The sequence below is a fragment of the Gymnoscopelus braueri genome (assembly GCF_963280865.1).
Source record: "Gymnoscopelus braueri genome assembly, chromosome: 2".
NCBI classification, from domain to species: domain Eukaryota; kingdom Metazoa; phylum Chordata; class Actinopteri; order Myctophiformes; family Myctophidae; genus Gymnoscopelus; species Gymnoscopelus braueri.
Window position 1 is genome coordinate 28,367,824 of NC_137604.1, and position 25,412 is coordinate 28,393,235.

The following is a 25,412-nucleotide window of genomic DNA, read 5'->3' on the forward strand; positions in this document are numbered from 1 at the left end:
TGGGGGTCCGTGTAACATTCCAGTTTGGGGGTCCTTGACACGAAAATGTTTGAGAATCACAAATGCATATTATCAAACTGGGGGTCCTGAGAATCACTGCCTTTACCCTGTATCAAGGCTCTGCCCTGTATCAGCTGGACAGGCCCGCCCCGGACAAGCTTCCCTGTGTTTTCATTGGTCAGTTTTGTCGTGCGTATTATGCTCCTCGCTCTACTATTGGACAGACTCGCCGTCACTCCCCGATTGAGGAAAAAGGTAACGGGCGCACAGCAACCAAACGCAGCATCAACAAGGCATGAAGCTTCTTTAATGTACAAACTTAACACCGACCGCTAATAATCATAATTAAGACAAGGATCGGCGAAGAACAGCGTGCGTCATGGTATGTTTTCATAAGGATCTTATATGACGCAAACGTCTTTACTTTGACTGTTTTGGTCTGATGGTGCTCTAGGCAATGTTATGATGATTATTCAACCTTTTACAATATGACTGTAATCTACCATTTCAATTATTGTTATTATTATTTGTGACTGAACGACGTCGAGATGTGAATCTGTTTATTGTAATCAGTGGGGTTGTAGTTGTAGCCTATGAGGTCCTGTCTACTGTACTGTATGCACATTCCAAGCAGTTTCCCCTACAGTAGATCTCTCTCTCTCTGTTGATGTTTTCAGTATGGTTTTGTGAATCACGCCTTGGAGCTCCTGGTTTTAAGAAATTATGGACCAGAAGTATGGGAAGACATCAAGTGAGTTTCAGAATGGCTTTTTTTACTGTAATAATGTTTAAAAGTGACAAAATGAAGCCAGATCCACATCTACAGCTTAAAAAGTTAGTTATTGCCTACAACACTATACATGTTTTACTTAACCCATTAAGAACTGAAGCAGATTCTACTAATGCCTTCTAAATCGGTAGTTTGCACACCTTCAAGATTTTTCAAAAATGTTCAAAAATAGCAGATGTACAAGCTCGCAGTGATTGAGCTTGTAGATCTGCTATTTTTTGAATAGCCAGCGCAAAAATCTAAAATGACACTGATGCTTTCCCGGTTTTAATGTGGTTTAGTAGACTTAAGCTGATGATCAGATCTCTTGCAGGTTTATGCATGTGAATCAGTTTACACCTTGACAGCAAATAGGTTTAATAGCTCAGTTTGTCACACAATACAACAGCCCATCATACAATAACAGTCTCTAAAGAATAAAAAACCCACAACTTGATAAATGCCTGGTTTTCCTTACTTCAAATCTGGGCTCAACATTGCACCATGCATTCCTCATCATTAAACTTTTCTGAGAACTTAAATATTTGGCTGGGTCAAGGCCAAGTTTATTTTTCATCTGCTGCCTATGTGGGCTGTCCTAGACTTGACCCAAGCTGAAAGAACAGTAGTGGCTGCCTTGTGTAAACGTTATGAATAGGTATACCGCATACCCACCAAAAACATTGGTATTTAATATTGATAATGTTATCATTGAAAATGTAACTCTTAATGATTTCGTATGCAATTCATCAGGCTTGATGGATTTTTTAAACTTTTTCTACACTTGGTATGTTTGTTCAGCTGTTGCTGCTAGTTCTGTGAAAGTGGTGGCTGCTAGTCAGCCCTTCAAATCTGTTTTGTTTTCTGTTGAAATGTCTTGAAATCACAACCTCAATTAGCTTTAGTGTACATTGCATTGGTTCACCAACTGTACCAAGCCCCAGGTTACTTTGCTTTTAATAAATAAATAATAAAGTCAGCTAGGGCTGTACGATATGACTTCAATTCTACATCGCGATTATTTCAAACGTTTGCCTTGATTACGAAAATAGTGAATATAGCAGATCTACAACCTCACAACCCTTTGCGATGCGACGCCTTATGAGCTTGTAGATTGGCTACTATCACTTTTTTGTTTACGGCAGCATTGTACAACACAGGGTTAAGTGGTTAATCAGATTAATCGATTTAGTGGATTATAAAAGATGTGTTTGAATTCTTTCGTGTCGATTCATTGATATTATAAGAAAAAATAATTTAAAAAAGAAAACCCGCAATTCTCCATTATACGGTTATAGGTCGGTTATTGGTTCTATATATTTTTGGTTGATTTCCCAGCCCTAAAGTCAGCACACTGCTTGCTCCCACTTTTCATTCATTGCAAGCTCAGTTCATCGATTCACTCCAGTCTGGATCTATTTCAAGAATGTATTTATGCATTCCTGATGATGATCCAACACTGAACTGAGGTTGCAATAGAATGTGGAAGCATATCCAATGTGCAGACTTAATTTCATTTGTGTTGATCTCTTGTTTGTCCTGCACTGGGACACTATAGTGGATGTGCATGCACATACCTCTCTTAATGCTAGATTTAAACCTTAGTAAATGTAATTATTAATCATGTAAATGTGGTATGACATCAGTCAAATCTAATCTTTAGCAAAGTTGCCTATCTGAGCTGTCCAAAAAATGTATCTTCTAAATAATTAAACAACTGAACTTTCTTTCAGGAGGGAAGCCCAGCTTGATGTTGAGGGTCAATTCCTTGTTAGAATCATATATGATGATGCCAAAACATACGACCTTGTTGCAGCTGCAAGTAAAGTTCTTAGTAAGTGTCCTAATCATGTTGTATTTTGTAATCCCTCACTTTTGTCCAGTGTCCATACTAGTGGCAGTCAGCTGATATACAGTATCAGTACACAGTATCTGAATTTATAATATCTAAATATTGGTGGGGGTGAAACAGATGGTACTGTATAGAAACATTATTTTCTTATAACTGGCTACCTTAGTTGTAAACTGATGAGCAATGCATATCTTTTCAGAGATCGATGCAGGTACAATTTTGCAGATGTTTGGGAAAATGTTCTTCGAATTTTGCCAAGAATCAGGATACGATACCATCTTGCGGGTTTTGGGGTCTAATGTTCGTGAATTCCTGCAAGTAAGTACAGCTGAATAAAAGTAGAAACTGTAGTGTTCTTGTGCTGTTTTCATCATAACACAACCGGCAATGACCATAACCACTTAACCCATCTAGACCTGTTGTAACCTGTGCGTCTTTACGCCTGATTTATAGTTGAAAAAGTATACTCGACAAATCTTCGTGAAAATAGCCTCTAAAAGCTCACAATAATATATGACACCTATAATGACATGCCAGAAATAGGGACACTAGGATGAATATGGACAAATAAACATGATTTGCTATTCTTTGATGTAATTTTCAGAATCTGGATGCCCTGCATGACCACCTGGGTACCATCTATCCAGGGATGAGGGCTCCTTCGTTTCGCTGCACAGATGCAGAGAAGGGGAACAACCTGATCCTTCATTACTACTCCGAGAGGGAAGGTCTGCAGGACATTGTCATCGGCATCATTAAGACCGTTGCTCAACAAATCCATGGAACAGAGATAGAGATGAAGGTCTGCTTGCTTACTGCTACTATTTGTCCTTGTTACTGAAAGGTGGTGTGATATTTCTGGTTGTTAAAACAAGTGTTAAATAGCTCTATATTCTGTTAATAATCATTGCCGTGGAGTGTTTGTTCATTAACAGGGGTCTCCCCCCCTTCTCTCCAGCTCTTTAGCAAACAGAAAATACATTTTCAGGCTGTCCAATCAATCAGAGACAGAGAACTATACCGGATACAGGATAAACAAGTAAAATTGGAAGTGATGAAATAAAAAAGGAGCAAAGTTAATTTTGTGTTTATTAAAAAGCTGGAGAGACAGTGCTACTGAACAAAAACTCTTACTACTGTATCGAAATATAGAGCTTTTTGCTTTAACCAAAAAGTATAACTTACAGCAACTTGAAGTCAAACACAAAACATCACAAGCTGATAACGTCATACATTTACTCGGCTCCCGAAAACACATGACTTGATTGTTCCCAATCACATTTTAACCACTTCAACCCTACAGTATCTACTTCATTGAATGGGGTCAATTCATGTGGTTAGTGAGTGTAATGTTTCATTTCCATGCTTGCAAGCATGTTTTTTTTGTGTGTGTAAGGAAGTAATGGAAAACTCGAATCATAATGTTACAGAACACTACAATAACATTCCAGATAATTCAGTTCCAAATGCCTAAATGGGAAAAGCACTGTCCGATGATAAATCCAGCAATGAGTTTAAGTAAGGCTTTTGGCTATTACGTCTATGAGTCAGAGCATATATTTAGATCTGAGTTAGGGTCTGCTGCTGCAGAAGTCTTAGTTTTTTGAATTAATTGTATGTTGTTAGATCATTAGTCTTGCCTCTACACTATCAAACTATTCATTTTGTAGCTGGGGACTTATTCTCTGGCATCTCAACACAATTAGATTTTGACTGATCTATCTCAGTATCAACAACATTAGCTGCTGGATGATACAGCTCCAACAGTTTTTCATAGTCATGTTAATAATGCATACCCTATATTAGAGACGATAATCTTGACCAATAACTGTGGAATTCGATCTATCGTTCGATCTATCAGTGTTGCCTGTATTAGCAGGAGAACTTGATTTAAGAGGATGTGGTTTTACATCACACCCTCGAAGAGGAAGCTCCGTGCAATGAAACTACCTGAAAATGACAAGAGACAGCCCAAAATGTGACACCTCGTTTCTGGAAATATTACCCACTGTTACCGTAGCAACAGAACACACAGCATCTTGACGTCAGCATGCCTTGTGTGCCAATAAACCCTTGAACAATATCATTGAAACATATATTTTACTAACTCCATCTATATATTGCATCTATCTATCTATCTATCTGTCTATCTGTCTATCTGTCTATCTGTCTATCTGTCTATCTGTCTGTCTGTCTGTCTGTCTGTCTGTCTGTCTGTCTGTCTGTCTGTCTGTCAATCTATGTATCTATCTTATCTTTCTATTCTGTGTGAACCAGTGGTTCTCAAAGTGGGGTCAGGTGACCCCCAGGGGTCCTTGGGATTGATTGATTGATTGATTGATTGATTGATTGAATACTTAGTCTGCAATGTAAACAGCACTTGTACTGTAAGACATTAAAGCTAAAAGGATAGCACAAAATATTTTCAGACGGATAAATTCATATTCATTTCCTTGACGTGAAAACGTCAAGGAACCACTGATCTATATGCTGGTGTACACGTCCACGTTGTGCAGGTGGTGCAGCAGAAGAACGAGGAGTGTGACCACGTCAAGTTCCTGATCGAGGAGAAGGAGTCGGAGGAGGAGGCGTTCTACGATGATCTGGATGGCGTCGAGGAGAACGGCACCCAGGAGACGCGGATCAGCCCCTACACCTTCTGCAAGGCCTTCCCCTTCCACCTCATGTTTGACAAGGACCTCATGCTCACACAGTGCGGGGACGCCATTTATCGAGTGCTGCCGCAGGTGAGGATTTAAACCCAATACCGGTGCTCTAGGCATGTCACACTTCTTGCATAATGGGCCTAATCGTAATTATTTAAGACCATCGCAATTATTTTGCTCAATCGTTTTTTGGGGAAATAGCAGATATCGCGCCGCATTGTGAGCTTGTAGTTATTTGTTGCAATTTTTGTTTACAAGCATAAAAAACAAACAGAAATTGATTTTTTATGTTCCATTAACATCGTTAATTGCACTCGCAGTTATTTGTAGGACAATTAGTACAAATTAGTAAAAAGTCATGATCACGATAGCCCTACCCAATACGGTGCTTGCGTTTTTTAATGTATTATTTCTGAGTGTATAAATTTAGTACAAAGAGTGTACAAATGCAACCAAATGGAAGGGTGCAATTCAAGCCCCCAGAACCCAGTGGTTTCATTGAAGCCAAATGGACATGCTGGCCATTCATAGGTACTGCAGCTTAAAACGGATGGGGCTTTTGTCACGAACGAGCGAAAATGGTTTCGACCAATGGGCTCGACTCACGAGCATGCACACGAGCTTGCGCACGGGGCTGCGCACTTTTGTGACGCAAAAAAGCCCGAAATAGCCTCGCCCACCACATTTCAAAACCCGGAAGAAGGGGTGATTTCGGCCCATGCGCTGTGTGAGCAACTCAATGCAAGTGGATGGGAGGGGATTTCGGCTGCCCTCTCTATTATTTTTAACTCTATGGTGCAATTACTTTCTGATAGATAAATGAACACTGGATTTTACAGTGTAGGGTCCATTTTTTTTTACTCACTCAGAGTTAAATGAACACTGTTTTACTGGGTAGTTGGTCAGTTAACAACAACATTATATCACATTAGCGCATGATTACAGTCATTAGAGCACTAATAAAGCAGAGCATGTATTTAGCTCAAATTGAGCCATTACTTGCATACTACAATAAGAAAAAGCGACGCGCAACACCTTCATGCACTGATCTATGAATGAGGCTTTTGTCATGTGTCATTCAAGCATGTGTTTGGATTTGATCTCCTAGCTTCAGCCTGGTACCTGTAACCTCCCTGCAGTGTTCTCCTTGGTCCGTCCACACATCGACTTCAGTTACCACGGCATCCTCTCTCACATCAACACTGTCTTCGTTCTGAGGAGTAAGGTACATCTAACAACCTTTGGTCAGCCTTTTGTCTTAACAACTTAAAGGGATAGTTCACCCCCAAAATGACTTTTTTTCTATCGATTAGTCACCCCATGGAGACTTGAATTCATGGATATTGTTTTGTTTTAGTCGCATTATTAAGCCAATAATTTGATGACCGGCAGCGGTTCCGGTAGGAGACACAAAGAGTCTCCTTTGTGTCTCCTACCGGAACCGCTGCCTACCGGATCCACTGGTCATCAAATTATTGGCTTAGGAATGCGACAAAAACAAAAAAATATCCATTAACACATTCCATGCCAGAGTTTAATCTCATAATGTACTCACCAGTGCCAGCGTTTTATTGTTGTTTTTTAGTTTTTTTCATGTCGCCACAGACCTCGCTAAATAAGTTAAAAGTGCGCGTTCATTTGGTTCTAAACACACAGCGGATCCGTGAGAAACGGCGAGCGAAAACAGTTTCCAAATCCGTGCCGCCATCTTGAAGCTACAGCCGATCAACGGTAAACAGTGATCAGCGAGGAGAAAAACAACAACCAGAGAAAATCGAGTTTTAAACAGGATCCCAGACAGGAAGCGGATACGATCGAAAAAACCGGAACCCGAATAATTCCGTTTCCGACCGGAAACCGGAAACGGAAATGGATCAAAAAAATTCGGAAAGTGCACCTGGGGCACTTAACATGGGAATCGGCGGTTCGCGTAGATCTACGCGACTGGCACGCTGCGGCTTTAAATAGGTTCGCGTAGATCTACGCGACTGGCATGCAATGTGTTAATTCAAGTCTCCATGGGGTGAGAAAATAAGTAATTTTTTGGGTGAACTATCCCTTTAAACCCGTTTGCTGGGGAAAACATATAGCAGATTGTCTATTTCCAGTGAAGATATTTAATGTAGAGCGAAAACACAAAAGACACTAGTATAGTTAGAGCCCTGAGGTACTCTGCTCAACAACGTTTGGGGTTTAAGTGGTTAACCTCTTGAGGAAGGTCCTTGTTATGGACAAGTCATCAAAATACAGCCCACTGGCTAGACTACAACATCATTTGTAGTTTAGGCTTTAGAAAAGGCTTTTTATTACCATTGTAGTCCATCCCATGTCATTCAAACTCGATTGTGTCATTGACTAAATTGAATGCAGCACAGATTTCCCACTATTGGAGTTACTGTAAGGCTTTCGGTATAATGACAGTCTCCAAAAGATGAAACCACAGGGAGATCTGCAAGACACTGAAGTTCAAAATTGAAAATGGATAACTACAGATAATGGATGCCATAATTTGTTGATATAGGGAGAGGTGTACACTCCACGAGCAGGCTATTATGTCCCCACTCCTGCCCATAAAACACATTCAGTGTTAAATTGGAAATCTAAACGTATGCTTCAGAGTTAAAGCAGAGCATGTATAGCTGTTATTTGTTCGTGGAAATGAAATATGGAGGTATTTATCCTAAAAGAAGACTGTTGCTGTGTGATTTAAAAAGTGAAAGTGGGATGTCATTTAGAAGGCCCATGGTGCAGAAAGCTCTGAGAGTCAGGAGCGTTTATATTCTGTGTGTGCAGTTAGAACAAGTACTTCTCTGTGATGACAGAACCCAGTAACAAGGCTGCCATTTGCATCCTTCAACACGGTGGTTCTCCTGATGCAACTAAATTGGGGAGAAAAAAAGGGTAAAAAACGGTTAAAGTCTCAGTCTGTGATTTTTCTACAACTGGTTGGCTGTATGTGGAACCACAGGAACACAATGATAATACTGAACTGAAATATCATAGTTTTACATATCATGCTAATAGTTTAGGAAATAGAGCGCTAGTGTGGAGGCTCCTTTCATGCCGTTTCACAAGATAGGGACGTTTTTGCTTGAATCCCTGTTTACTTCCTTTTGGATTTTTGTGGCTTTTTGATTGCCTGCACGAGGGAAGAGAGAAAGCAATTTGGTGTGCGTGTTGCTTCCACTTTTCTTGCTAGTAGTGTCAGCAATGAAATACCACACACTAACTGTAGCTCCATATACAGTTGTAATCCCTTAATCAACAAATTACAGCAATGTCTCGACAGTGAACTATCGTCATCAGGATATCCTGAGATACCATGATGAAGGTAGTTGGGATTAATGGGGTGATTAAAAGACTTTTAAAGAAAAAATAACGCACATCCTCCGTCTCTTGGTGCTGAGCCAAACTGTAAGAACAGAATCATGAAGACAAAGCGGGGACTCGCAACTCACTTTTTGAATGCTCCAAGTTTTCATTTGCGACAAACAGCAGATACGACGTTTCGACCCTTTCAGCCTTTTTCAAGTGATCAAAAGACTACATGACGATAGTGAGTGTGTGGTGTGTGGTATATTAACTGCTACATTGAAACCTGGGATTAGCTAACAACAGAAGTTTAAACTACCGTATATTCCAGTATGTTAAACTGCTCAGAGTATTTATGTAGGCCACATGTTTATATCTTCTTGCCAACTTTATCTTTTATCTTTGTTTTTCTTATTTTTCACAACATCCAGTATTATCATTATTATTATCTTGTTGTTATATTGTATTGTTGTTAACACTGTCTTGGGGAATATGCCACACCAACAGTTCGCTGGTTGTACATATATGTGACAAATAAAACCCTCTTCAATCTTGAAAATACACCATTAATCCAAACAGAGTCTACATGAATGTTTTGATTGTACAGAATGGAATGTGTTCATAGACCTTTTTTTTCTGGTTTCTGGTTATTTTAGAGAAGTATGCTGGGGCTGACGCTAAAAGCCAAGTGGCCATAAAATCTGTCAACGTCCTTATGCATGAGAGAAATATATCTTTTCATGACGGAAATGTGGTTCATAGATTACAACAGAAAATCTAATGTGAAGGCAGGAAAATGAGGTGGGAATGTGAAAAAACTAGGGTATGTCAAGTTCCTAACTCAAATAATAAAAGCAGTTGAGCTGAATTAGTAGACCGTCTAGTTTTAGATAGTATATGAAATGTTTTCTCCACTTCTTTCAACTTCTTCTCTTAAGGCATTATTATGATGTTGTAACAACCAGTTTAAGAGTAGTCTCTCAAGCCAGTCTCTAACTCTGCCTCGCAAAAGTTGTGTGACTTGAGCTGTCAACTTCTTTCCTTTCCCTTTCCGTTTCCGTTTTTAAGATATTTCTTTTGGGCTTTTGTGCCTTTATTGACAGGATAGTTGGCTGACAGGAAATGGGGAGTGACATGCAGCAAAGGCCGTCGGGATTGGGACTCGAGCCTGCGACGCGCTGTCAGGCTACTTTGGAGCCTAGGTGCCCGGACCGCTACACCAGCGGTCTGGGACATGAAAATATATTTCAAAGTATCTTTAAAATACATTTTTGAATTTCCATATTTTTTTTGCAGCTAATTACAGTAGATAGGCTTTGGCTACTTTGGTTTCCAGTAGGAGTTATTTAGACAACAGCAAAGGTTAAATAGAAATGTGTGTGGGGGCACAGACTGTTAGGCAAAAGCATTTAAAAATTCTGTGAGTCAACCGTCCTTCTTGATAGACTAGTGTAAGAAACAGAAAAGCATGCTGTTACAGTACATTGCACCTGTCTGCCAATATCGTCTGTGCTAGCATAACCTTGCATTATCCTGTGTTTTACTGCATTTCCCTCTGAAAATTAATAACCAATGTTCTATAATGGTTTTCCTCGTGTAATTTCTGCAAAGCAGTAGTCTGATATAGTGTTTTGCATATATCTATGGATGAATTCACTATAAAATGACACGCTCCAGTCTCCATTGATTGAAAATGTGATGTAACCCTAACAGGAGGGCCTGCTGAATGTGGAGACTGTGGAAAATGAGGACGAGCTTACCGGGGTGGAGATCAGTTGTCTCAGGCTGAAAGGACAGATGATTTATTTGCCGGAGGCTGAGAACATCCTTTTTCTCTGCTCACCCAGGTACTGTAGACATGGGGTTCTCAATGTTTTCATGTTTTCAGGCTGTGACCCCCCAAAATAATCACCCCCCCCCCCCCCCCACCCACACCCTGCGACAAGCACATGGAATTGTAGGAGTTGAGGCATTCAATTATGTTTGGCTCGGTTCCAAAGATAAATATTGTGGAAAATAGCAGATCTACAAGCTATGAGCTTGAGACCCCCACCAGAGACCCTGTGGTTTCATTACTTCCTCTTTCGTGTTTGACATGGAGGTACATGCATAAATGAACATATCTATATATCTATATTATCTATACATTACATCTTAATTCAACTACTGTATGTCAATCACGGGTAAAGATGTTGAAATTATACCTAGACATTTTGAATTACAAAATGTCATTGCTATAGATTAGAACAAATCACAGACTAAAATTCTAAATCCCAACGTAGCCCCTAATGTTATAAAATGTAATAAGATGTAATCGATGCATTCATTCTGCTTTTTGCCATTTTGATTCATTCTGCTATACTTGTTAAAACTTGCATAATGCTGTAAATAATTAAAATAAAGACGCATATTGGTAGCAGTAACGTTATGATTACCAGCATCACCCAATGACCTTGATTCTAATGACAACTAATTGTGTGTTTTTTTTTTCTGTTTTGATCTCCACTCTCCTTGTGGTTAGCGTTATGAACTTGGATGATCTTACACGAAGAGGGCTTTACCTGAGTGACATACCACTGCACGATGCCACACGTGACCTGGTGTTGCTGGGGGAACAGTTCCGCGAGGAGTACAAGCTGACCCAAGAGCTGGAAATCCTGACTGATCGTCTACAGCACACACTCCGAGCCCTGGAGGATGAGAAGAAGAAAACGGATAGGTTTGAACCTTTTTTTCTCCCCCTTTCTCTCTTAATGGGCCATCAGTCCAGTCTACAAACCAAACATATATGTTTTATTATAGGCAATGAGGGGCTTTCCCCTGGCCATAGTATATTATAATTATACATGAATGTACCATCACAAACCACCACCAGAAACAGGTTTGCCGCAAAACAGATTGACCCAAACTCCCGGTATAAGAATATGTTGTAAATAATTTGAATGTTTACAGTGACATAATTTGTGCAATAGCTGATACACAGTGTGTCCATAATATGATTTTAAGTATCAACCCATTTACTGTACAGTGAGTAGATACTATTTAACTATGTTTACAAGCTTTTACCCTTCTGTCTGCTACCTCACGCAACTTAAAGAGGTGGTGCCATGGTTTTGCACTTTTTCTGTTTTTCATGTGTCTATGAGGTTGATAGAACTTCATAAAGCCCCCCGGTGGTGTTTTTATGGTGTTTTATGTCTTCTCTGACTATTTGGAGTTTCTTCCTGGAGGCTGAAACCTTGAGGGTCAAACGTGCCAATAGAGAAACAGCGCTTTAGTGACATCACAAAGCCATACCCTCCCCCTCATTATCATAACACAACAGGTGTGGGCATGAGGAGGAGGAGGGACAAGGACAGGTGGGTGGTGCTAAGGTGGTGGAGGAGGTGCTAAGGTGAGAACCAGGTATACTTAATGAACTAGAGGCGTGTCCACATAAAACATAATTTTAACAATTTCTGTACACTTTTTTGTTGTTGAAAAAAATCCCTTATGATCAGGTTTTAGGGTTGAAAAATATCATGGCACCCCATCTTCTGGTAATAACAATTATTACTGGGTTATTACATCTGTATAAGTATAAAATATGAAGTAAGAGCATGGGGTGTGATTTTACCCTGTACTTGCTATTGCAACACAGAACCACTGTTATTTCAGCCAGATATGTGTGTTTGAATGTGAAAGGCAGAGTGGTTACTTGTTGCTTCTCTATATGAAGAAGAGTAACAAGAAGACATTATTCATTTGAAAAGACAAAGCAGAAGCAAGACAAAGAGGGAAATAAAATAATATAACATTCAATCCGGGAACTCATCTCTGTCATTTTTAGATGTCTTTGGCTATTCAAAAATAGCAGATATACAAGCTCATAGCGCTGCACCAAGTGCCGCGCTATGAGCTTGTAGATCTTAGCCTCATTATCAGCCTAAAGCTGCGTGGAGCTTCAGTCTGAAATTGGCTGCAGTGTCGGCGATTGCAAGGGGGAGGGGATTCGAATTTCCCTAAACCAATCACAAGAGATCCACGGATCCGCCTGCATCTGACGTCATCGCACAGCTTGTTTTAGTAGATATTCGCTGATTGGTTTGTCGTTAGACCCGCCCCCACCTCCGACTCTCATTGGACGGTACTGGAGGGTATCGAAGATATCCTAGGCTCACATTTCAACACCAGACCAAGAGGCAGTCCACTCAGAGAGTGGGCGGGGTCTATGGTTTGGAACCAGGCTATGTAGATCTGCTATATATTTTTTAATCGTGACAATTTGTGCAAATCTTTTAATATATATATTTTTTAATCGAAAAATAGCAGATCTACAAGCTCGTAGCTTGTAGATCTTGCTATGAGCCTGTATATCTGCTATTTTTTAAATAGCCAAGGTATAAAATAAAATGGTTATAGCTCACATCTAAAATGACACAGATGTGTTCCCGGATTGAATGGGTTAAACACATGCATGTTGTATTATGGCTGTAGGACTGCAGGAACCTGCTACAGCAGTGGTTCTCAACCACTGGGCCGGGGGCCCACTGGGTGGCCGTGAGGGTGTCGCAAGTGGGCCCCCAAATAGTTGTCCAAAAGATTTTAATGATGATATAACATTGATATTCAAAAAAATATATACGTTATGGTATATTCTCTCTTTAAATCACGTGATACCGATAAATAGGAACTTCAAGTATACTATGTTAGTTCCATTGATCCAAGCCTGAACACAATCGATTGATTGATCATTAAAATAAACATGCTCTGAAAATGCATGCGTCCCACCCATCTGACCACCATCTGACCATGGGTGGGCCGCCAAGACTTTCAAGATTTTCAAGTGGGCCCTGATCCAGAAAAGGTTGAGAACCACTGAGCTATAGTACAGTCACAATCTATTGTTAGACACATATTTTTGCATTAACCCATTCAGTCCGTGAACGCATCGACAAATGTCTTCTAAATCAGTTTTCTGAAAACCGTATGTTGCTATGATAATATCAAGTGGTTCTCAAACTTTTTCATGTCAAGGACCCCCAAAATGATATGTATTTGGTCGCAGACCCCCATCTCAAAATATTTTGTTCCAGGGACCCCCAGAAGCAAAGATTTGAGTTATAAATGTTTGCTTTAAAAATATATATATATTCAAAGATTTGCACACATTTTCATAATTTTTCAAAAATAGCAGATCTACAAGCTTGTATATCTATAAGTATAAAATAACGGCTATAGCTAAAAATCTAAAATGACACAGATGCGTTCCCGGTCTTATTGGGTTAACTATTCCACAGGTCCATGTCATTTTGAGCCTACATTTGACTCTGGCTTTCCATAAAAAAGGATCTGTCGTGGCAATCTGGCCACAGCAGCAGGACACAAACTGAAGTGGAATGCACTTTCTGCTCAGTAAGAGCTATTGCAAACCCCATCTTCTCATAGGAGGAAGACTTTGTCTTCGCTGTTGAAATCCATTATTATTCCTCGTGTCATACTCCACTCTGAAAGTGCCTTGGGAGATTATTCAGGCTCACAACATTGATTAGAATCCTGGGCTCCTCTATAAATATTTAAGAGCAGCGCTTTTCAACTGCTTTTCAGTGCTTTCGTGGCATGTGATTATTCCAAGTACTAAGTCCGAAATGCATAGCAAATGTGTGTGCACGTGGTGGCACGTTTACGTTTGTATTACGTGACCTTCTCTATTCTGATGCATCTTTTAAGACATTTTCCCTTTTTGACAGTCTGCCATGATCTAACCGGTTACCATAGAAACAGCACCCCTCCCTGTCTGAGAAGAACAGCGTGTGTTAAGAATTTAGAGATAGGTGTGGAGTGTTGTTCAAGTTAAATGCCATCCCAATATCATACTGCTGGACAGACCCCGGGGCGTGTTTGGTGTGTTACGCGTCTGCATGAGTGCACCGTCACATTTCTCTTAATCTATGCATGGTCTTTGCCTCTTTTTTTAGGCTGCTGTATTCCGTTCTGCCCCCGTCTGTGGCCAATGAGCTGCGACACAAGCGGCCGGTCCCAGCCAAACGCTATGACAACGTGACCATCCTCTTCAGCGGCATCGTAGGGTTCAATGTCTTCTGCAGCAAGCATGCCTCCGCCGAGGGGGCCATCAAGATTGTCAACCTGCTCAATGATGTTTACACACGATTCGACATCCTGACAGACTCTCGGAAGAATCCATATGTGTACAAGGTCAGCAGCGCAATTTCTATGTGGGAGAGAATAATTGCTTTATCATGCAAATTTCCTATATGTATTGGAATATCCATTATACTATACAACCCTGATAAAGATCCGTATGTACATCAGATTAGATAAGATAAGATAAGATTTTTGGTCCTTTAAACTTTGATTGCTTTAACCATGGTCCTGTGACCTATATTCACCAGCTCTGAAATAATATGCATTTTGAACTCATACAAGTCAGTAACATGCAAAGTATTTTAAAGTATATTCATTGACTGACTAGGATGCCTCCTGGTAAGAAAGGTTGTACCAACTTACAAACAAAATGTAGTTTTGCAGAGGGGACTGCACCATTTTACCGTCCTCGTGCAGCAGATTTATACTCTAGGCTTTCAGACAAGAATGCACTTTGAGAAGTCAAACAGACCATGCCACTTCCAAGGGATGGGTTTCAGGCAGTGGGTCACCAAAAGAAGTAATATTTACTCTACAACCTCAATGACTAGGTGGTCCCAGGTTTTTTTTTTAACTGCCCTCTAAGAGGCCCTGGATGTCTTAAGGCTGACGTAAGTGTTTAAGTGTTTGTCTCAAGATGTTTCAGTTTGATTGTGGCTGTGCTGTTGGAGAACTGCCATTGTTACTCGGCGGGACCACGTGATGTCACGTGAAACAAAAGCAAACTGTGGTTTGATGACACCCAGCTGATGGCGTGAAGATGGATAATTGCGTGGTGGTGGTGGTGGTGGTGTTCTTTCTACAGGTTGAAACAGTGGGTGATAAGTACATGACAGTGAGTGGTCTCCCAGAGCCGTGCACCCACCATGCCCAGTCCATCTGCCACCTGGCTCTTGATATGTTGGAGATCGCTGGGCAGGTCAAAGTGGATGACGAACCAGTACAGGTACACACAGGTCATATATACTTCGTTGTATGACGAATAGCTAAACTAGCCGATCTATAAGCTCACAGCACAGTATATTATGATGCTTGTAGATCTGCTAGTTTACCATCTTTTACAATTTCTGCCTTTAATGACATGCCCGAAAGGTTGAAAGTGGTTAAAGGACCATATACCAGTCAATTATGATTTCTTTCCATTGCTCTTGTATTCCAAACATCTGGTGTGTACACAGTAAGCAGTGTACAGTTTAGTAGATCTCGCCTACATTTTGTAACGTCATTCAATGTCATTCATGTTGAAACGGTGTCGAAAAAACAATCTTTAAAGTTGCTAGGTATAGGTAATTCACACTTTGAAAGTCACTACACTTTGATGTAAAATGACTGCATTCCTCTAAAGCAAGCCTTAAGATTTGTGCAATGTTATCCAATACATCTGTGAAAATAGTAGGTACGAAATAATTCAAATTTGAGCTTTTAACGATACAGTGAGTTTTAGCTAACACTGACAAAAATGTTCAGGTACATCCTGTAACTTTTATACTAAACTAAATGTTTAAAAACACAATACCTAAAAACTGAAGCAATTTTCGGAAAATGTATACGAAGTGGCCGATGTTGACAACTGAGTAGCACTGCTATGGTCCTTCAGCATTCAAGACATTACTGTTTTTCACAACAATAGATTCATCCAAATGCAATATTATTATGTATGTAAAACTTACATTATAAAATGTAACAGCACATCACACCACCACCTACACACGCACGCACGCACGCACGCACACACACACACACACACACATACTGTATATATGTTGTTGTTGTTTTTGTTAGAAATAGAAATAGAAAAGCATGACAGCATAATAAATGTGGTTCATTAAAACCCAGGTTAAAATTATCTCTTTGCCCATCGGACCATTTTGATTAGTGATTGCAGCAGTATAATGATCTTAAATGTGTCTGTGCAACTGAACACATTTCCATTCAGACATAACAAGCAGGAAAAGCTTTGATGTAAAACAGCAGACTTTTGTTTAACTTGAACTGTTGAGTTTGTTATTGTATCAATGACTGTTGGGACTTAACTTTGGAAAATAATGTCTGTTTAACAAAGGCCTGTTTATGAGGCACATGGCATTGGCTGAAGAGGAGTCCAATATTAGCCATGGAGACAGTCTCAAATCATCTCACCACCCTGTGGTTAAAAATAGATTCCCATTAAATTTGTTCCAAACTCTGAGGTTTTTTTCTCACATCCTCAAGCTGGAGACAATAAGCGGTAGATGTGAAAATGTAAATATTAGGCCATATGTTCTATGAAAAGCATGAGAGGACAACCAGAGGTGTTTTAAAAAAATTAGGATTTAAAACCGGACTGCATCATTTTGTCCATATACTGATTTATGGAGAAGCTAACCTTAAGATGACCCACCGAAATTTTCCAAAACAGCAGTCAGCTGAGGGAATTTATGACAACAGACAGTAGGAGTAACAGGAGACATTAAGCTGGGTTACAGACTAGTTGTCATCATATTTTATTTATCTCTGAGCACAATTCATTTACATAGTCCTCTGTTTAAGTTTTACATTGACCAATTATAATAAAATGTTAGTCTATGCATAAACACTAACAGTGCATTTATTCAAGATTAAGCAATAGATGTCAGGATTGTTTTGCCTTAAGAAAATTAATGAATCCATAATTTGTCAGCGACTAATCACCTACCACCAGCCCTATAGATGGGTTTCCGCGCGACGTCATCACAGAGCAGAGTGTGCAATCTGCGCATGCGCGGGGGAGAACGAACCGGAAGCGCCATTCACTCTATTGTTATTTTCGGGATTTAGATAGGCATAATGCTGCTATTATAGGCATAATAGGCATAATGCTGCTATTATATACAAACAGATCCAACTTCCGACAAATCATTTTTATTGAGTAAAGAAGATATTACAAACTGCATCATTTAATCTACTTTCATTAAACCTGGTGAAGACCATTTATTTTATGGGTAATAGGGTATAGGATATTTTTAGGGTAATAGCGCCCTCTACAGGCTCATCCCGCCACTGCGCGCGCATCATCCTCTCATGTTTACAAACAGGAAACCCATCTATGTGTTGTGTGTAATTATCGTGATTTCACCTACAGTGCATGTTTCCTCAGCAATTGTCAGTATTGTAGATACGTATGTAATATTTCTGGCCATAGTTGAACATTTGTTTAGAGATTTGTTTGGCACTGTTTCTCAAATGATACTGATGCCATCCACAGTGGAAATGGAATGCAGTTTCAGTCAGGTATTGTGGTCTCTTTGCAGATTACTATTGGGATCCACACAGGAGAAGTGGTGACTGGGGTGATTGGTCAGAGAATGCCCCGCTACTGCCTTTTTGGAAACACAGTCAACCTCACCAGCCGCACAGAAACTACTGGTGACAAGGGGAGAATAAATGTCTCTGAATACACTTACCGGTGAGATCAACTACCTTTGCATATCAGATCTGTGGCACATTATCATAGAATGATAATGATAATGATCATTTATATCTGCTCTTGTACAATAATCTTGCTATGGTGTATTGACTAGCTCATTTATTTTGTTAGTCAACCCTAAGGTTTGTGTAAGATGGCGTGATTAGATGGTAATGATCTCATTAGATGGTAATGAAGACTAATATAATGCTTTTTTTATACTGGCCACTGAAGGGTTGAAATCCCCTGGTGGAATCCATTAAATGAGTGAACAACTCCGAATTAAGAAGAGACTACCTTTTTTGGTGTCCTTTGCGGACCCTGACAAGTTGCATGGATGAAGTTTGCCTTTTTGTTGAAATCATGTTCCAGGTGTTTGCAGTCTGCTGAGAATGCTGACCCTCAGTTCCATCTGGAGCATCGTGGACCGATCACCATGAAAGGAAAGAAGGAACCAATGCAGGTGTGGTTTCTGTCCAGGAAAAGTACAGACACAGACAATTAAACATGTTTAGTGCTTTCTTGCAACTCATCTTCAACTTCAGTTGGAGATGAGTGATGTTTTATTGCTTATTGATTCCTAATACGAGAAGTCATGATAACAAACACTATTAAAGCTACAATCCGGGACATATTAGTGAATAAAAGGTTATTTTAACCAAACTGTATTGTAGAGTGTGTTTTACCCAGTAGTGTAAAGTAACTAAGTACATTTACTCAAGTACTGTACTTAAGTAAAATTTGTAGGTATTTTTTATACTTTACTGGAGTATTTCCAATTTTCAGTACTTTTACAGTACTTCGACTCCACTACATCTGAGAGGAAAATATTGTACTTTTACACCACAACAATTATTTGAAAACTTCTTTAGTTACTAGTTACTTTGTAGATTTGGATTATTATTACAAGACATACATTACCCACTTCTTTTGAAAATAGCCGATCTACAAGCTCACAATGCGTCGCGATGCGATGCATTGTGAGCTTGTAGATCTGCTATTTTTGAATTGTATGCGATTTTTTTAATCCAGACTTTTACTTGTAACAGAGTATTCTACATTCTGCAGTATTGATACTTTTACTTAAGTAAAGAATGTGAGTACTTTTTCCACCACTGATTTTTAGCACATCTGCAGTGGTTGGAAGTGGTCTCCCCTACTCGTTTTGACCCTGGTGTCGGGTAGGACACCTACTGATTTGTCAATACGATTATTTGAAACAGATGGTGCACCAGACTGGACACCAGTTGCGCGCCATGTTGTAGTTCAAACATCATTGCAATTACCTCTCTCCATTGAGAGAGAGACAACAGACATGAAACACGGGAATTGTAGCTTTAATAGATGTTCATTTTGATGAAAGAAATATTAGACCACACCAAATAATAAAGAAATGTCAGTTATTTATAGGTAGTATTTTCTATAAGAACATCTATATAACAGCTGAAGATATTTTCCATAATGATGAAACAAAGTTGGTTAGAAGTTAGTTTTGAATTAAGCGAGCCTTTTCTTTTCATGCGTGTTCCTATCACATGTTCTGTCATGACCTCTCCTGGTTTCCAGGAGTATCGCAGCCACATATTTTAGGTATATACCTTAATCGTAGTGAGCCAAAGTAGTCTAAATGGAACATAGAAACATATTTACTTTGTATATTTGTGCTTTTGAGACCAGGTGTGATTTCTGTGGTAGCCATTTTGCACCAACCCCATGTAGAGAAAGGTTGGGTAACTCTGGTGTGTTCACCAACTTAAACATCTTGAAATGCTATTAGTCTTAAATCATTATAAGTTTAACTGATACAGTATGTATGTATCTAGATCCTGTGGTTTAGTTATGGCCCAGCTATCACTTCCAAACTGGAAGTTTATATTTTGACATCATCTCTATTGGAGCTGAGTCTTTTGTATGTTTATGAAGGCTATTCGTTTTTTTAAGATGTGTAGTGCTATAATTTGTCTTTTTACTGACATTAAGAATATGAAATGATTAATTTGATTCGACAGTACCACATCAAGTGTCCTTCTACAACTTTCCCTTGTGGTTTTGTGCAATTTGTCTAAATCTGCCTCTCAGAACTCACTAGAAATACAAGTTATTCCTTTTCAAGGTCTTTCACCAAAACATACCTGTGAAACCTCCGTGCCAAATCTTTATGTGTTACAATTGATGTGCCGCAGCTGATGTGTCACTATTGTGTGGCTGTTTAGTGTGTTCCATAAGAGGCACAATGAAGGTCTGTCTGATGTATGGAGACATAATGATACAATACTTAAGCCATAGATTATAATCTATTTATCTATTCTATGATTTTATGCACTATATAGTAGGTTTTAAGTTACATATTTTGGCAGTATTAGTATAGTATTATGCCTATGCCATTCACTTTGCGGCTACATTTTAATTTTTTCATTTTTTAAAGTGCTTATCACCATTGAGATAATTCTTATCTTAGAGATCTATATATTTATTTGTACTTTACATTGTGCACTGATCATTTTTATTACCATTATTATGAATTACATGGTAGGAAATAAATCTAAAGACCAAAAATAAATATATTAACTTTGTAGAATACTGTGAAAATGTTATGGAAAAAAGAAAAGGAAAAAAAGTTTGAAATCACTATTTGACACACATACATTTTATAAATATCTAATTGTTCTGCACTGTTTGATTTAGATAAGCTTCACATCTGTTTAATATTTCATTTTCATTCACTACATGTTTATTCTTACTGTATAATGTCTCATGCTGTGGTGTTGGAATTTGCAGTAATTATTCAATCCACAGTTGCTGCTTTATGTTGTGAAGCCTCCCAACCCCCTTGTGTGCCAAGTGCCTCTTATATGAGTTTAGTTTTTGTTAAGACTATTGTAGTTGGACACTGTATTCATTCTATTAATTACACAATAAAGAGGCCACTAAAGTAAAAAGATTTTGAGATTACTTGTTTAATACCTGTTTTGTTTCTTGTTATGCCAGACTAACCGATTGATTGATTGATTGACTGATTGATTTATTGATTGATTGATCATTCATTCATTGAACAAATGGATTAGCTTGTAAAGAGTACAATTCAGGGCCAGTGATTCATCTTAGATTTGAGATTGAGAACTGAGCTTTTCCTTGTGAAGTATTCCCCCTTGTGGTCAATTAAAAGTCTACAGTTTTCAAACATGAAACCCTGCATAAATGTAGGCATTAAATAAAGAAAAACCATACTTTGCATGATGACATATTGTACAATATAACCTATATTCTATGGTATTATAATCCCATAGAAATGTGTTATTTATCTTATTCTGATCTTGCAATTTGTAAGAATGTCTGATAAAAGACAAAATTAGCTCCTTTAATACTTAATCAAATAATGTATCATTGCTCACCCTATCATTAAATCACTAGAGGCTAGATGGGTGCTAGACTTCTAAAGAGTCACAAGGATCTGAGTTCAAATCCTTATCCTGTCATGTCATCTCTGCCATAGATTTCCTGTCTCTCTATACTCTCCTATCTAAATAAAGGATAAAATGCCAGAAAAACCTTTAAGTGCAGGCTGCAGGCGAAGGTCAATAAGTTTGCTAATGGATTACACATCTAAGATGATCAGCAACAGAGCATCAGATAAGGATGAGTTATGTCATGTCCTGATCATTTGATTGGTCAGATAAGAGTAGATTAGATGGTGTCTGTTGAGGACAAGTGTCTGTTGCATGTCTGTTGCAACAGACACTTGTCTGGAAATGTACATTTTGTAATGTGTCATTCTGTAATCTGTAATCTCTAAAAGGTGTCTTGTGATATTGCAGGATGGTTGGTGAAAGGGAAAATGTTTTATTCTATTAACTGAAGGTCCAAGTGTGCCATTCGTAACTGGTTTTCCATGTCCAGATTCAGAATCTAAAACTGCATTTCACTAAACCACTCGCAGCATGACTGGCACACACATGACTGGCACACACATATTTAGCCTGTCAGAGCCAGTTGATTGAAAACTACAAAGGTTATCCTCTTGAGGTGTGTGTAGTAGAGTATTACTATTTAGATTGATTGCATGCAATAAATAATTAGAGCTATGACAACCTTACTGAGAGGTCAATCTGGTTGGGACCAAATAGCTACATTGAATATTCAAATGAAAGCAATTTGTGTCAAACAAGTGTACAATTCAGTCAGGGACAATGTATAATACAATGCCGTGTAGAATCTGTACACAGACAGACAGACAGAGAGAGATTGTGTGTGTGTGTGTGTGTGTGTGTGTGTGTGTGTGTGTGTGTGTGTGTGTGTGTGAGTGTGCGTGGACGTGCGTGTGCGTGTGCGTGCGTGCGCATGTGTGTGCATGCATGTGCGTGCATATAATACAATAGGCAATTAGGCGTATAACATAAATTGTGAGCCTGTCATTATATCAGTTCAGTTCAGTTACTGCACACATATACTACTTTGTAGATTTGAATTGTTATTACAAAACATACATTAACCACTTAAGCCCTATATACATTTCGACCATTTGAAAATAGCCGATCTACAAGCTTGTAGATCTGCTATTTTCAAAAGATTTAATATATTTTATACATTTGAAAAAACTTGTCAAATGGGACATTCTGCATGAGTACTTTTACTTTTGGTACTTTAAGTACATTTTGATATCAACACTTGTACATTTTGAATTCCAGACTTTTACTTGTAACTACTACATTGCAGTATTGATACTTTTACTTAAGTAAAAAATGTGTGTACTTTTTCCACCACTGATGTGTATGAATGTCACCATTTCTCTTGCATTGTTAATAACAACCTTTTACAAACATGTCTGCTTTGGTAAAACAAGCATCTATCAGACTGGCTGCCGGCTGCTACAAGAAGTCTAAGACCTAAATCGAATACCAGAGATGGGAGGGTGCGTGGCCAGGAATAGGGTCTATACAGAGCAAAATACTCAGTGTTAAATTAACTCTGAAGAGTGTAAAAGTGGGCCCTTACAGTAATTATTACAGTACACTCTCAAAGTTAAATTAGCACTGAGGATTTTACTGTAGGCCTTGACAATAGCCGATCTTTAAACAGCCACATCAGCAATCAGATATGGGGCAAGATAAGATACTATTAATGATGGTTTAAAAGGAACAGCACTTACTAAAGCAAGACACTCCCTAGTGTTAACTCGTCCACACCACACTGTTACCATGGCTTTCGACGGCACCTGGAAAGCAGACCGCACTGACAACTATGACAAATTCATGGAAAAAATGGGTGAGTGATCATTGATTTGATTAGTTTGATTTGATGATATGATTCAAAGAAATAAACATTATACATGTTTCTCCCAGAAACGTCAGGGATAAAACATAATTAAGACAGCAACTTATTTACATTGGTTTTGGACCAACAAAGCATCACAACAGAGAACAGACATTGGAAAATACATTTAATTAAATGTATTTATTTGGCACATATATATTTGGCCTGTCAGAGCCAGTATATTGATTGAAAAATACAAATGTTATCCTCATGAGGCATGTGTAGAGTTGATCATTGGCAAAGTAAACTGACAAAAGGAGGTTGTGAAATATTTGCTGAATGACTGGAACATTTCTCTGTGTTTAAGAACAATACAGAGAAATGTTAAGATCATTAGTCATTCATTGTCAGTCTGATCAAGATCAGAGAAATATATATTTTTCAAATATCTCTTTATTGCAATGTGTTAATCATAGAATTGGTGCATTATCACACCTTTTAAATTAAATTCATACAGTATAGCAGGTTATATCCTCAATAAAAAATGTTGTATTTGGTTATCAACCCGTCATTTAAGGGCCACACAAAAATTAAGGTGGATGTCTGAAATGAAATTATTTTGATGTTTTGATTTTTTTAAATTAGCCTTGTGATTTGAACTTTGCACCGATTCACCATATGAAAATGCACAATCAAAGGAAGTGCTGCATGTACAGCCAAGCTGATTGAACGATTACAAGTTTCCTATTATTGTTCAATGTGAAAGTCTGTTAAATATATTTGGTGTATTTGATGACAGGGGTTAACATGGTGAAAAGGAAGCTTGCAGCTCATGATGGCCTCAAGATAACCATTGCGCAAACTGGAGACAAGTTCCATGTCACAGAGCACAGTAACTTCCGTACACTGGACATCGACTTCACTCTGGGAGTCACCTTTGAATACAGCCTTGCAGATGGAACAGAACTTCAAGTAAGCAGAATTAGCTCACTGGTTCTCAAAGTGGGGGTCCAGGGGTCCTTGAGGGAGTTCCAGGGGGTCCCCAGCAACATTAGTTGATATAACATCAAAATCAGTTTAAACACTTTAACCCTACAGTATTATACATCGACTAATTGAAAATAGCCAATCTACAAGCTCACAATGCGTGACGCACTGTGAGCTTGTAGATCTGCTATTTTCAAAAAATCTTTTTATATTAATGTTATGAATACTTTTTTCATTGCACTCCAGGGTGCATGGTCTATGGAGGGAGACATGATGAAAGGAGCATTCAACAGAAAGGACAACGGAAAGCAGCTGTTAACCACCAGAATCATTGAGGGAGGGGAACTTGTACAGGTATGTCGTTCCCATTTATGACATGTATATATTTTTGAATAGGTGTGTGTGTGTGTGTGTGTGTGTGTGTGTGTGTGTGTGTGTGTGTGTGTGTGTGTGTGTGTGTGTGTGTGAGCTGTAGTATCAGTATCAGCGGTGTATCTGCAGTCCTTCTTGGAAAACCTTTATTGATGACACATTGATCTCATGAGCTGCAATGTATTACAGTTAAGAGATAAGCACTCATAAAGTTAATTCAATGATTATCTGGGTATTCTGCATGCTTTAGATGAATGCTCAAAGTATCCCAAAGCTCTAAGAATGACTCAGACACAGTAGAGTAAACCATTTGGTTCTAAACTTGAAGGCTGCAGGGACACTATTTAAACACTACTAACTTTACATTTCCCCCTCCAGACCTACAACTATGATGGCGTGGATGCAAAGAGGTTTTTCAAGAAGGCTTGATGCAAACTGGTCAAACACGTACAAGATCGACTAGACTCAGAAGATAGTCGTAAACATGTACAAAATGCACTATTTCAAACCTACAGTATATTTTAAATGGTTTTGATACTTAAAAGTAAAGCAATTTCATGAGTGCCCATGGTGTCCGTGTTTTTTGTCTTCCATTTAGTTTAGCTCATACTGTAGACTTCAATGTTGCAAACTGCA

General features: G+C 38.8%; 2 protein-coding genes across 3 annotated transcripts; both read left to right on the forward strand.

Moving 5' to 3' along the window:
- The first annotated feature begins 248 nt into the window (after nucleotides 1-248).
- Nucleotides 249-21,087, forward strand: gucy1b1 (guanylate cyclase 1 soluble subunit beta 1). Of its 2 annotated transcripts, XR_013932390.1 has the most exons (14): nucleotides 249-382; nucleotides 678-751; nucleotides 2,503-2,603; nucleotides 2,821-2,939; nucleotides 3,226-3,423; nucleotides 5,138-5,368; nucleotides 6,396-6,512; nucleotides 10,313-10,446; nucleotides 11,121-11,318; nucleotides 14,557-14,794; nucleotides 15,549-15,689; nucleotides 18,013-18,167; nucleotides 18,540-20,227; nucleotides 20,281-21,087. XR_013932390.1 is itself a non-coding variant. In XM_080418020.1 (13 exons), the coding sequence occupies exons 1-13, from the start codon at nucleotides 380-382 to the stop codon at nucleotides 18,670-18,672; spliced, it is 1,842 nt and encodes a 613-aa protein (XP_080274146.1). In that variant the 5' UTR covers nucleotides 249-379; the 3' UTR covers nucleotides 18,673-21,087. The 2 variants fall into 2 exon arrangements, 1 of the variants encoding a protein (XP_080274146.1); XM_080418020.1 differs by having other exon boundaries at nucleotides 18,540-21,087.
- A 2,247-nt stretch (nucleotides 21,088-23,334) lies between these two features.
- On the forward strand, nucleotides 23,335-25,315 carry LOC308077651 (fatty acid-binding protein, intestinal-like). Its single transcript, XM_080418473.1, has 4 exons — nucleotides 23,335-23,429; nucleotides 24,217-24,389; nucleotides 24,651-24,758; nucleotides 25,155-25,315. The coding sequence occupies exons 1-4, from the start codon at nucleotides 23,363-23,365 to the stop codon at nucleotides 25,203-25,205; spliced, it is 399 nt and encodes a 132-aa protein (XP_080274599.1). The 5' UTR covers nucleotides 23,335-23,362; the 3' UTR covers nucleotides 25,206-25,315.
- Nucleotides 25,316-25,412: the final 97 nt, after the last annotated feature.

Bases quoted from the DNA above. Each gene is read 5' to 3' on its own strand.
- gucy1b1 (XM_080418020.1), top strand. The intron at 10,447-11,120 runs GTACTGTAGACA...CCTTGTGGTTAG, and splicing joins CTTTTTCTCTGCTCACCCAG to CGTTATGAACTTGGATGATC. The intron at 15,690-18,012 runs GTACACACAGGT...GTCTCTTTGCAG, and splicing joins TGGATGACGAACCAGTACAG to ATTACTATTGGGATCCACAC.
- LOC308077651 (XM_080418473.1), top strand. From the start codon at position 23,363: ATGGCTTTCGACGGCACCTGGAAAGCAGACCGCACTGACAACTATGAC. The intron at 23,430-24,216 runs GTGAGTGATCAT...ATTTGATGACAG, and splicing joins CAAATTCATGGAAAAAATGG to GGGTTAACATGGTGAAAAGG. The intron at 24,390-24,650 runs GTAAGCAGAATT...ATTGCACTCCAG, and splicing joins CAGATGGAACAGAACTTCAA to GGTGCATGGTCTATGGAGGG.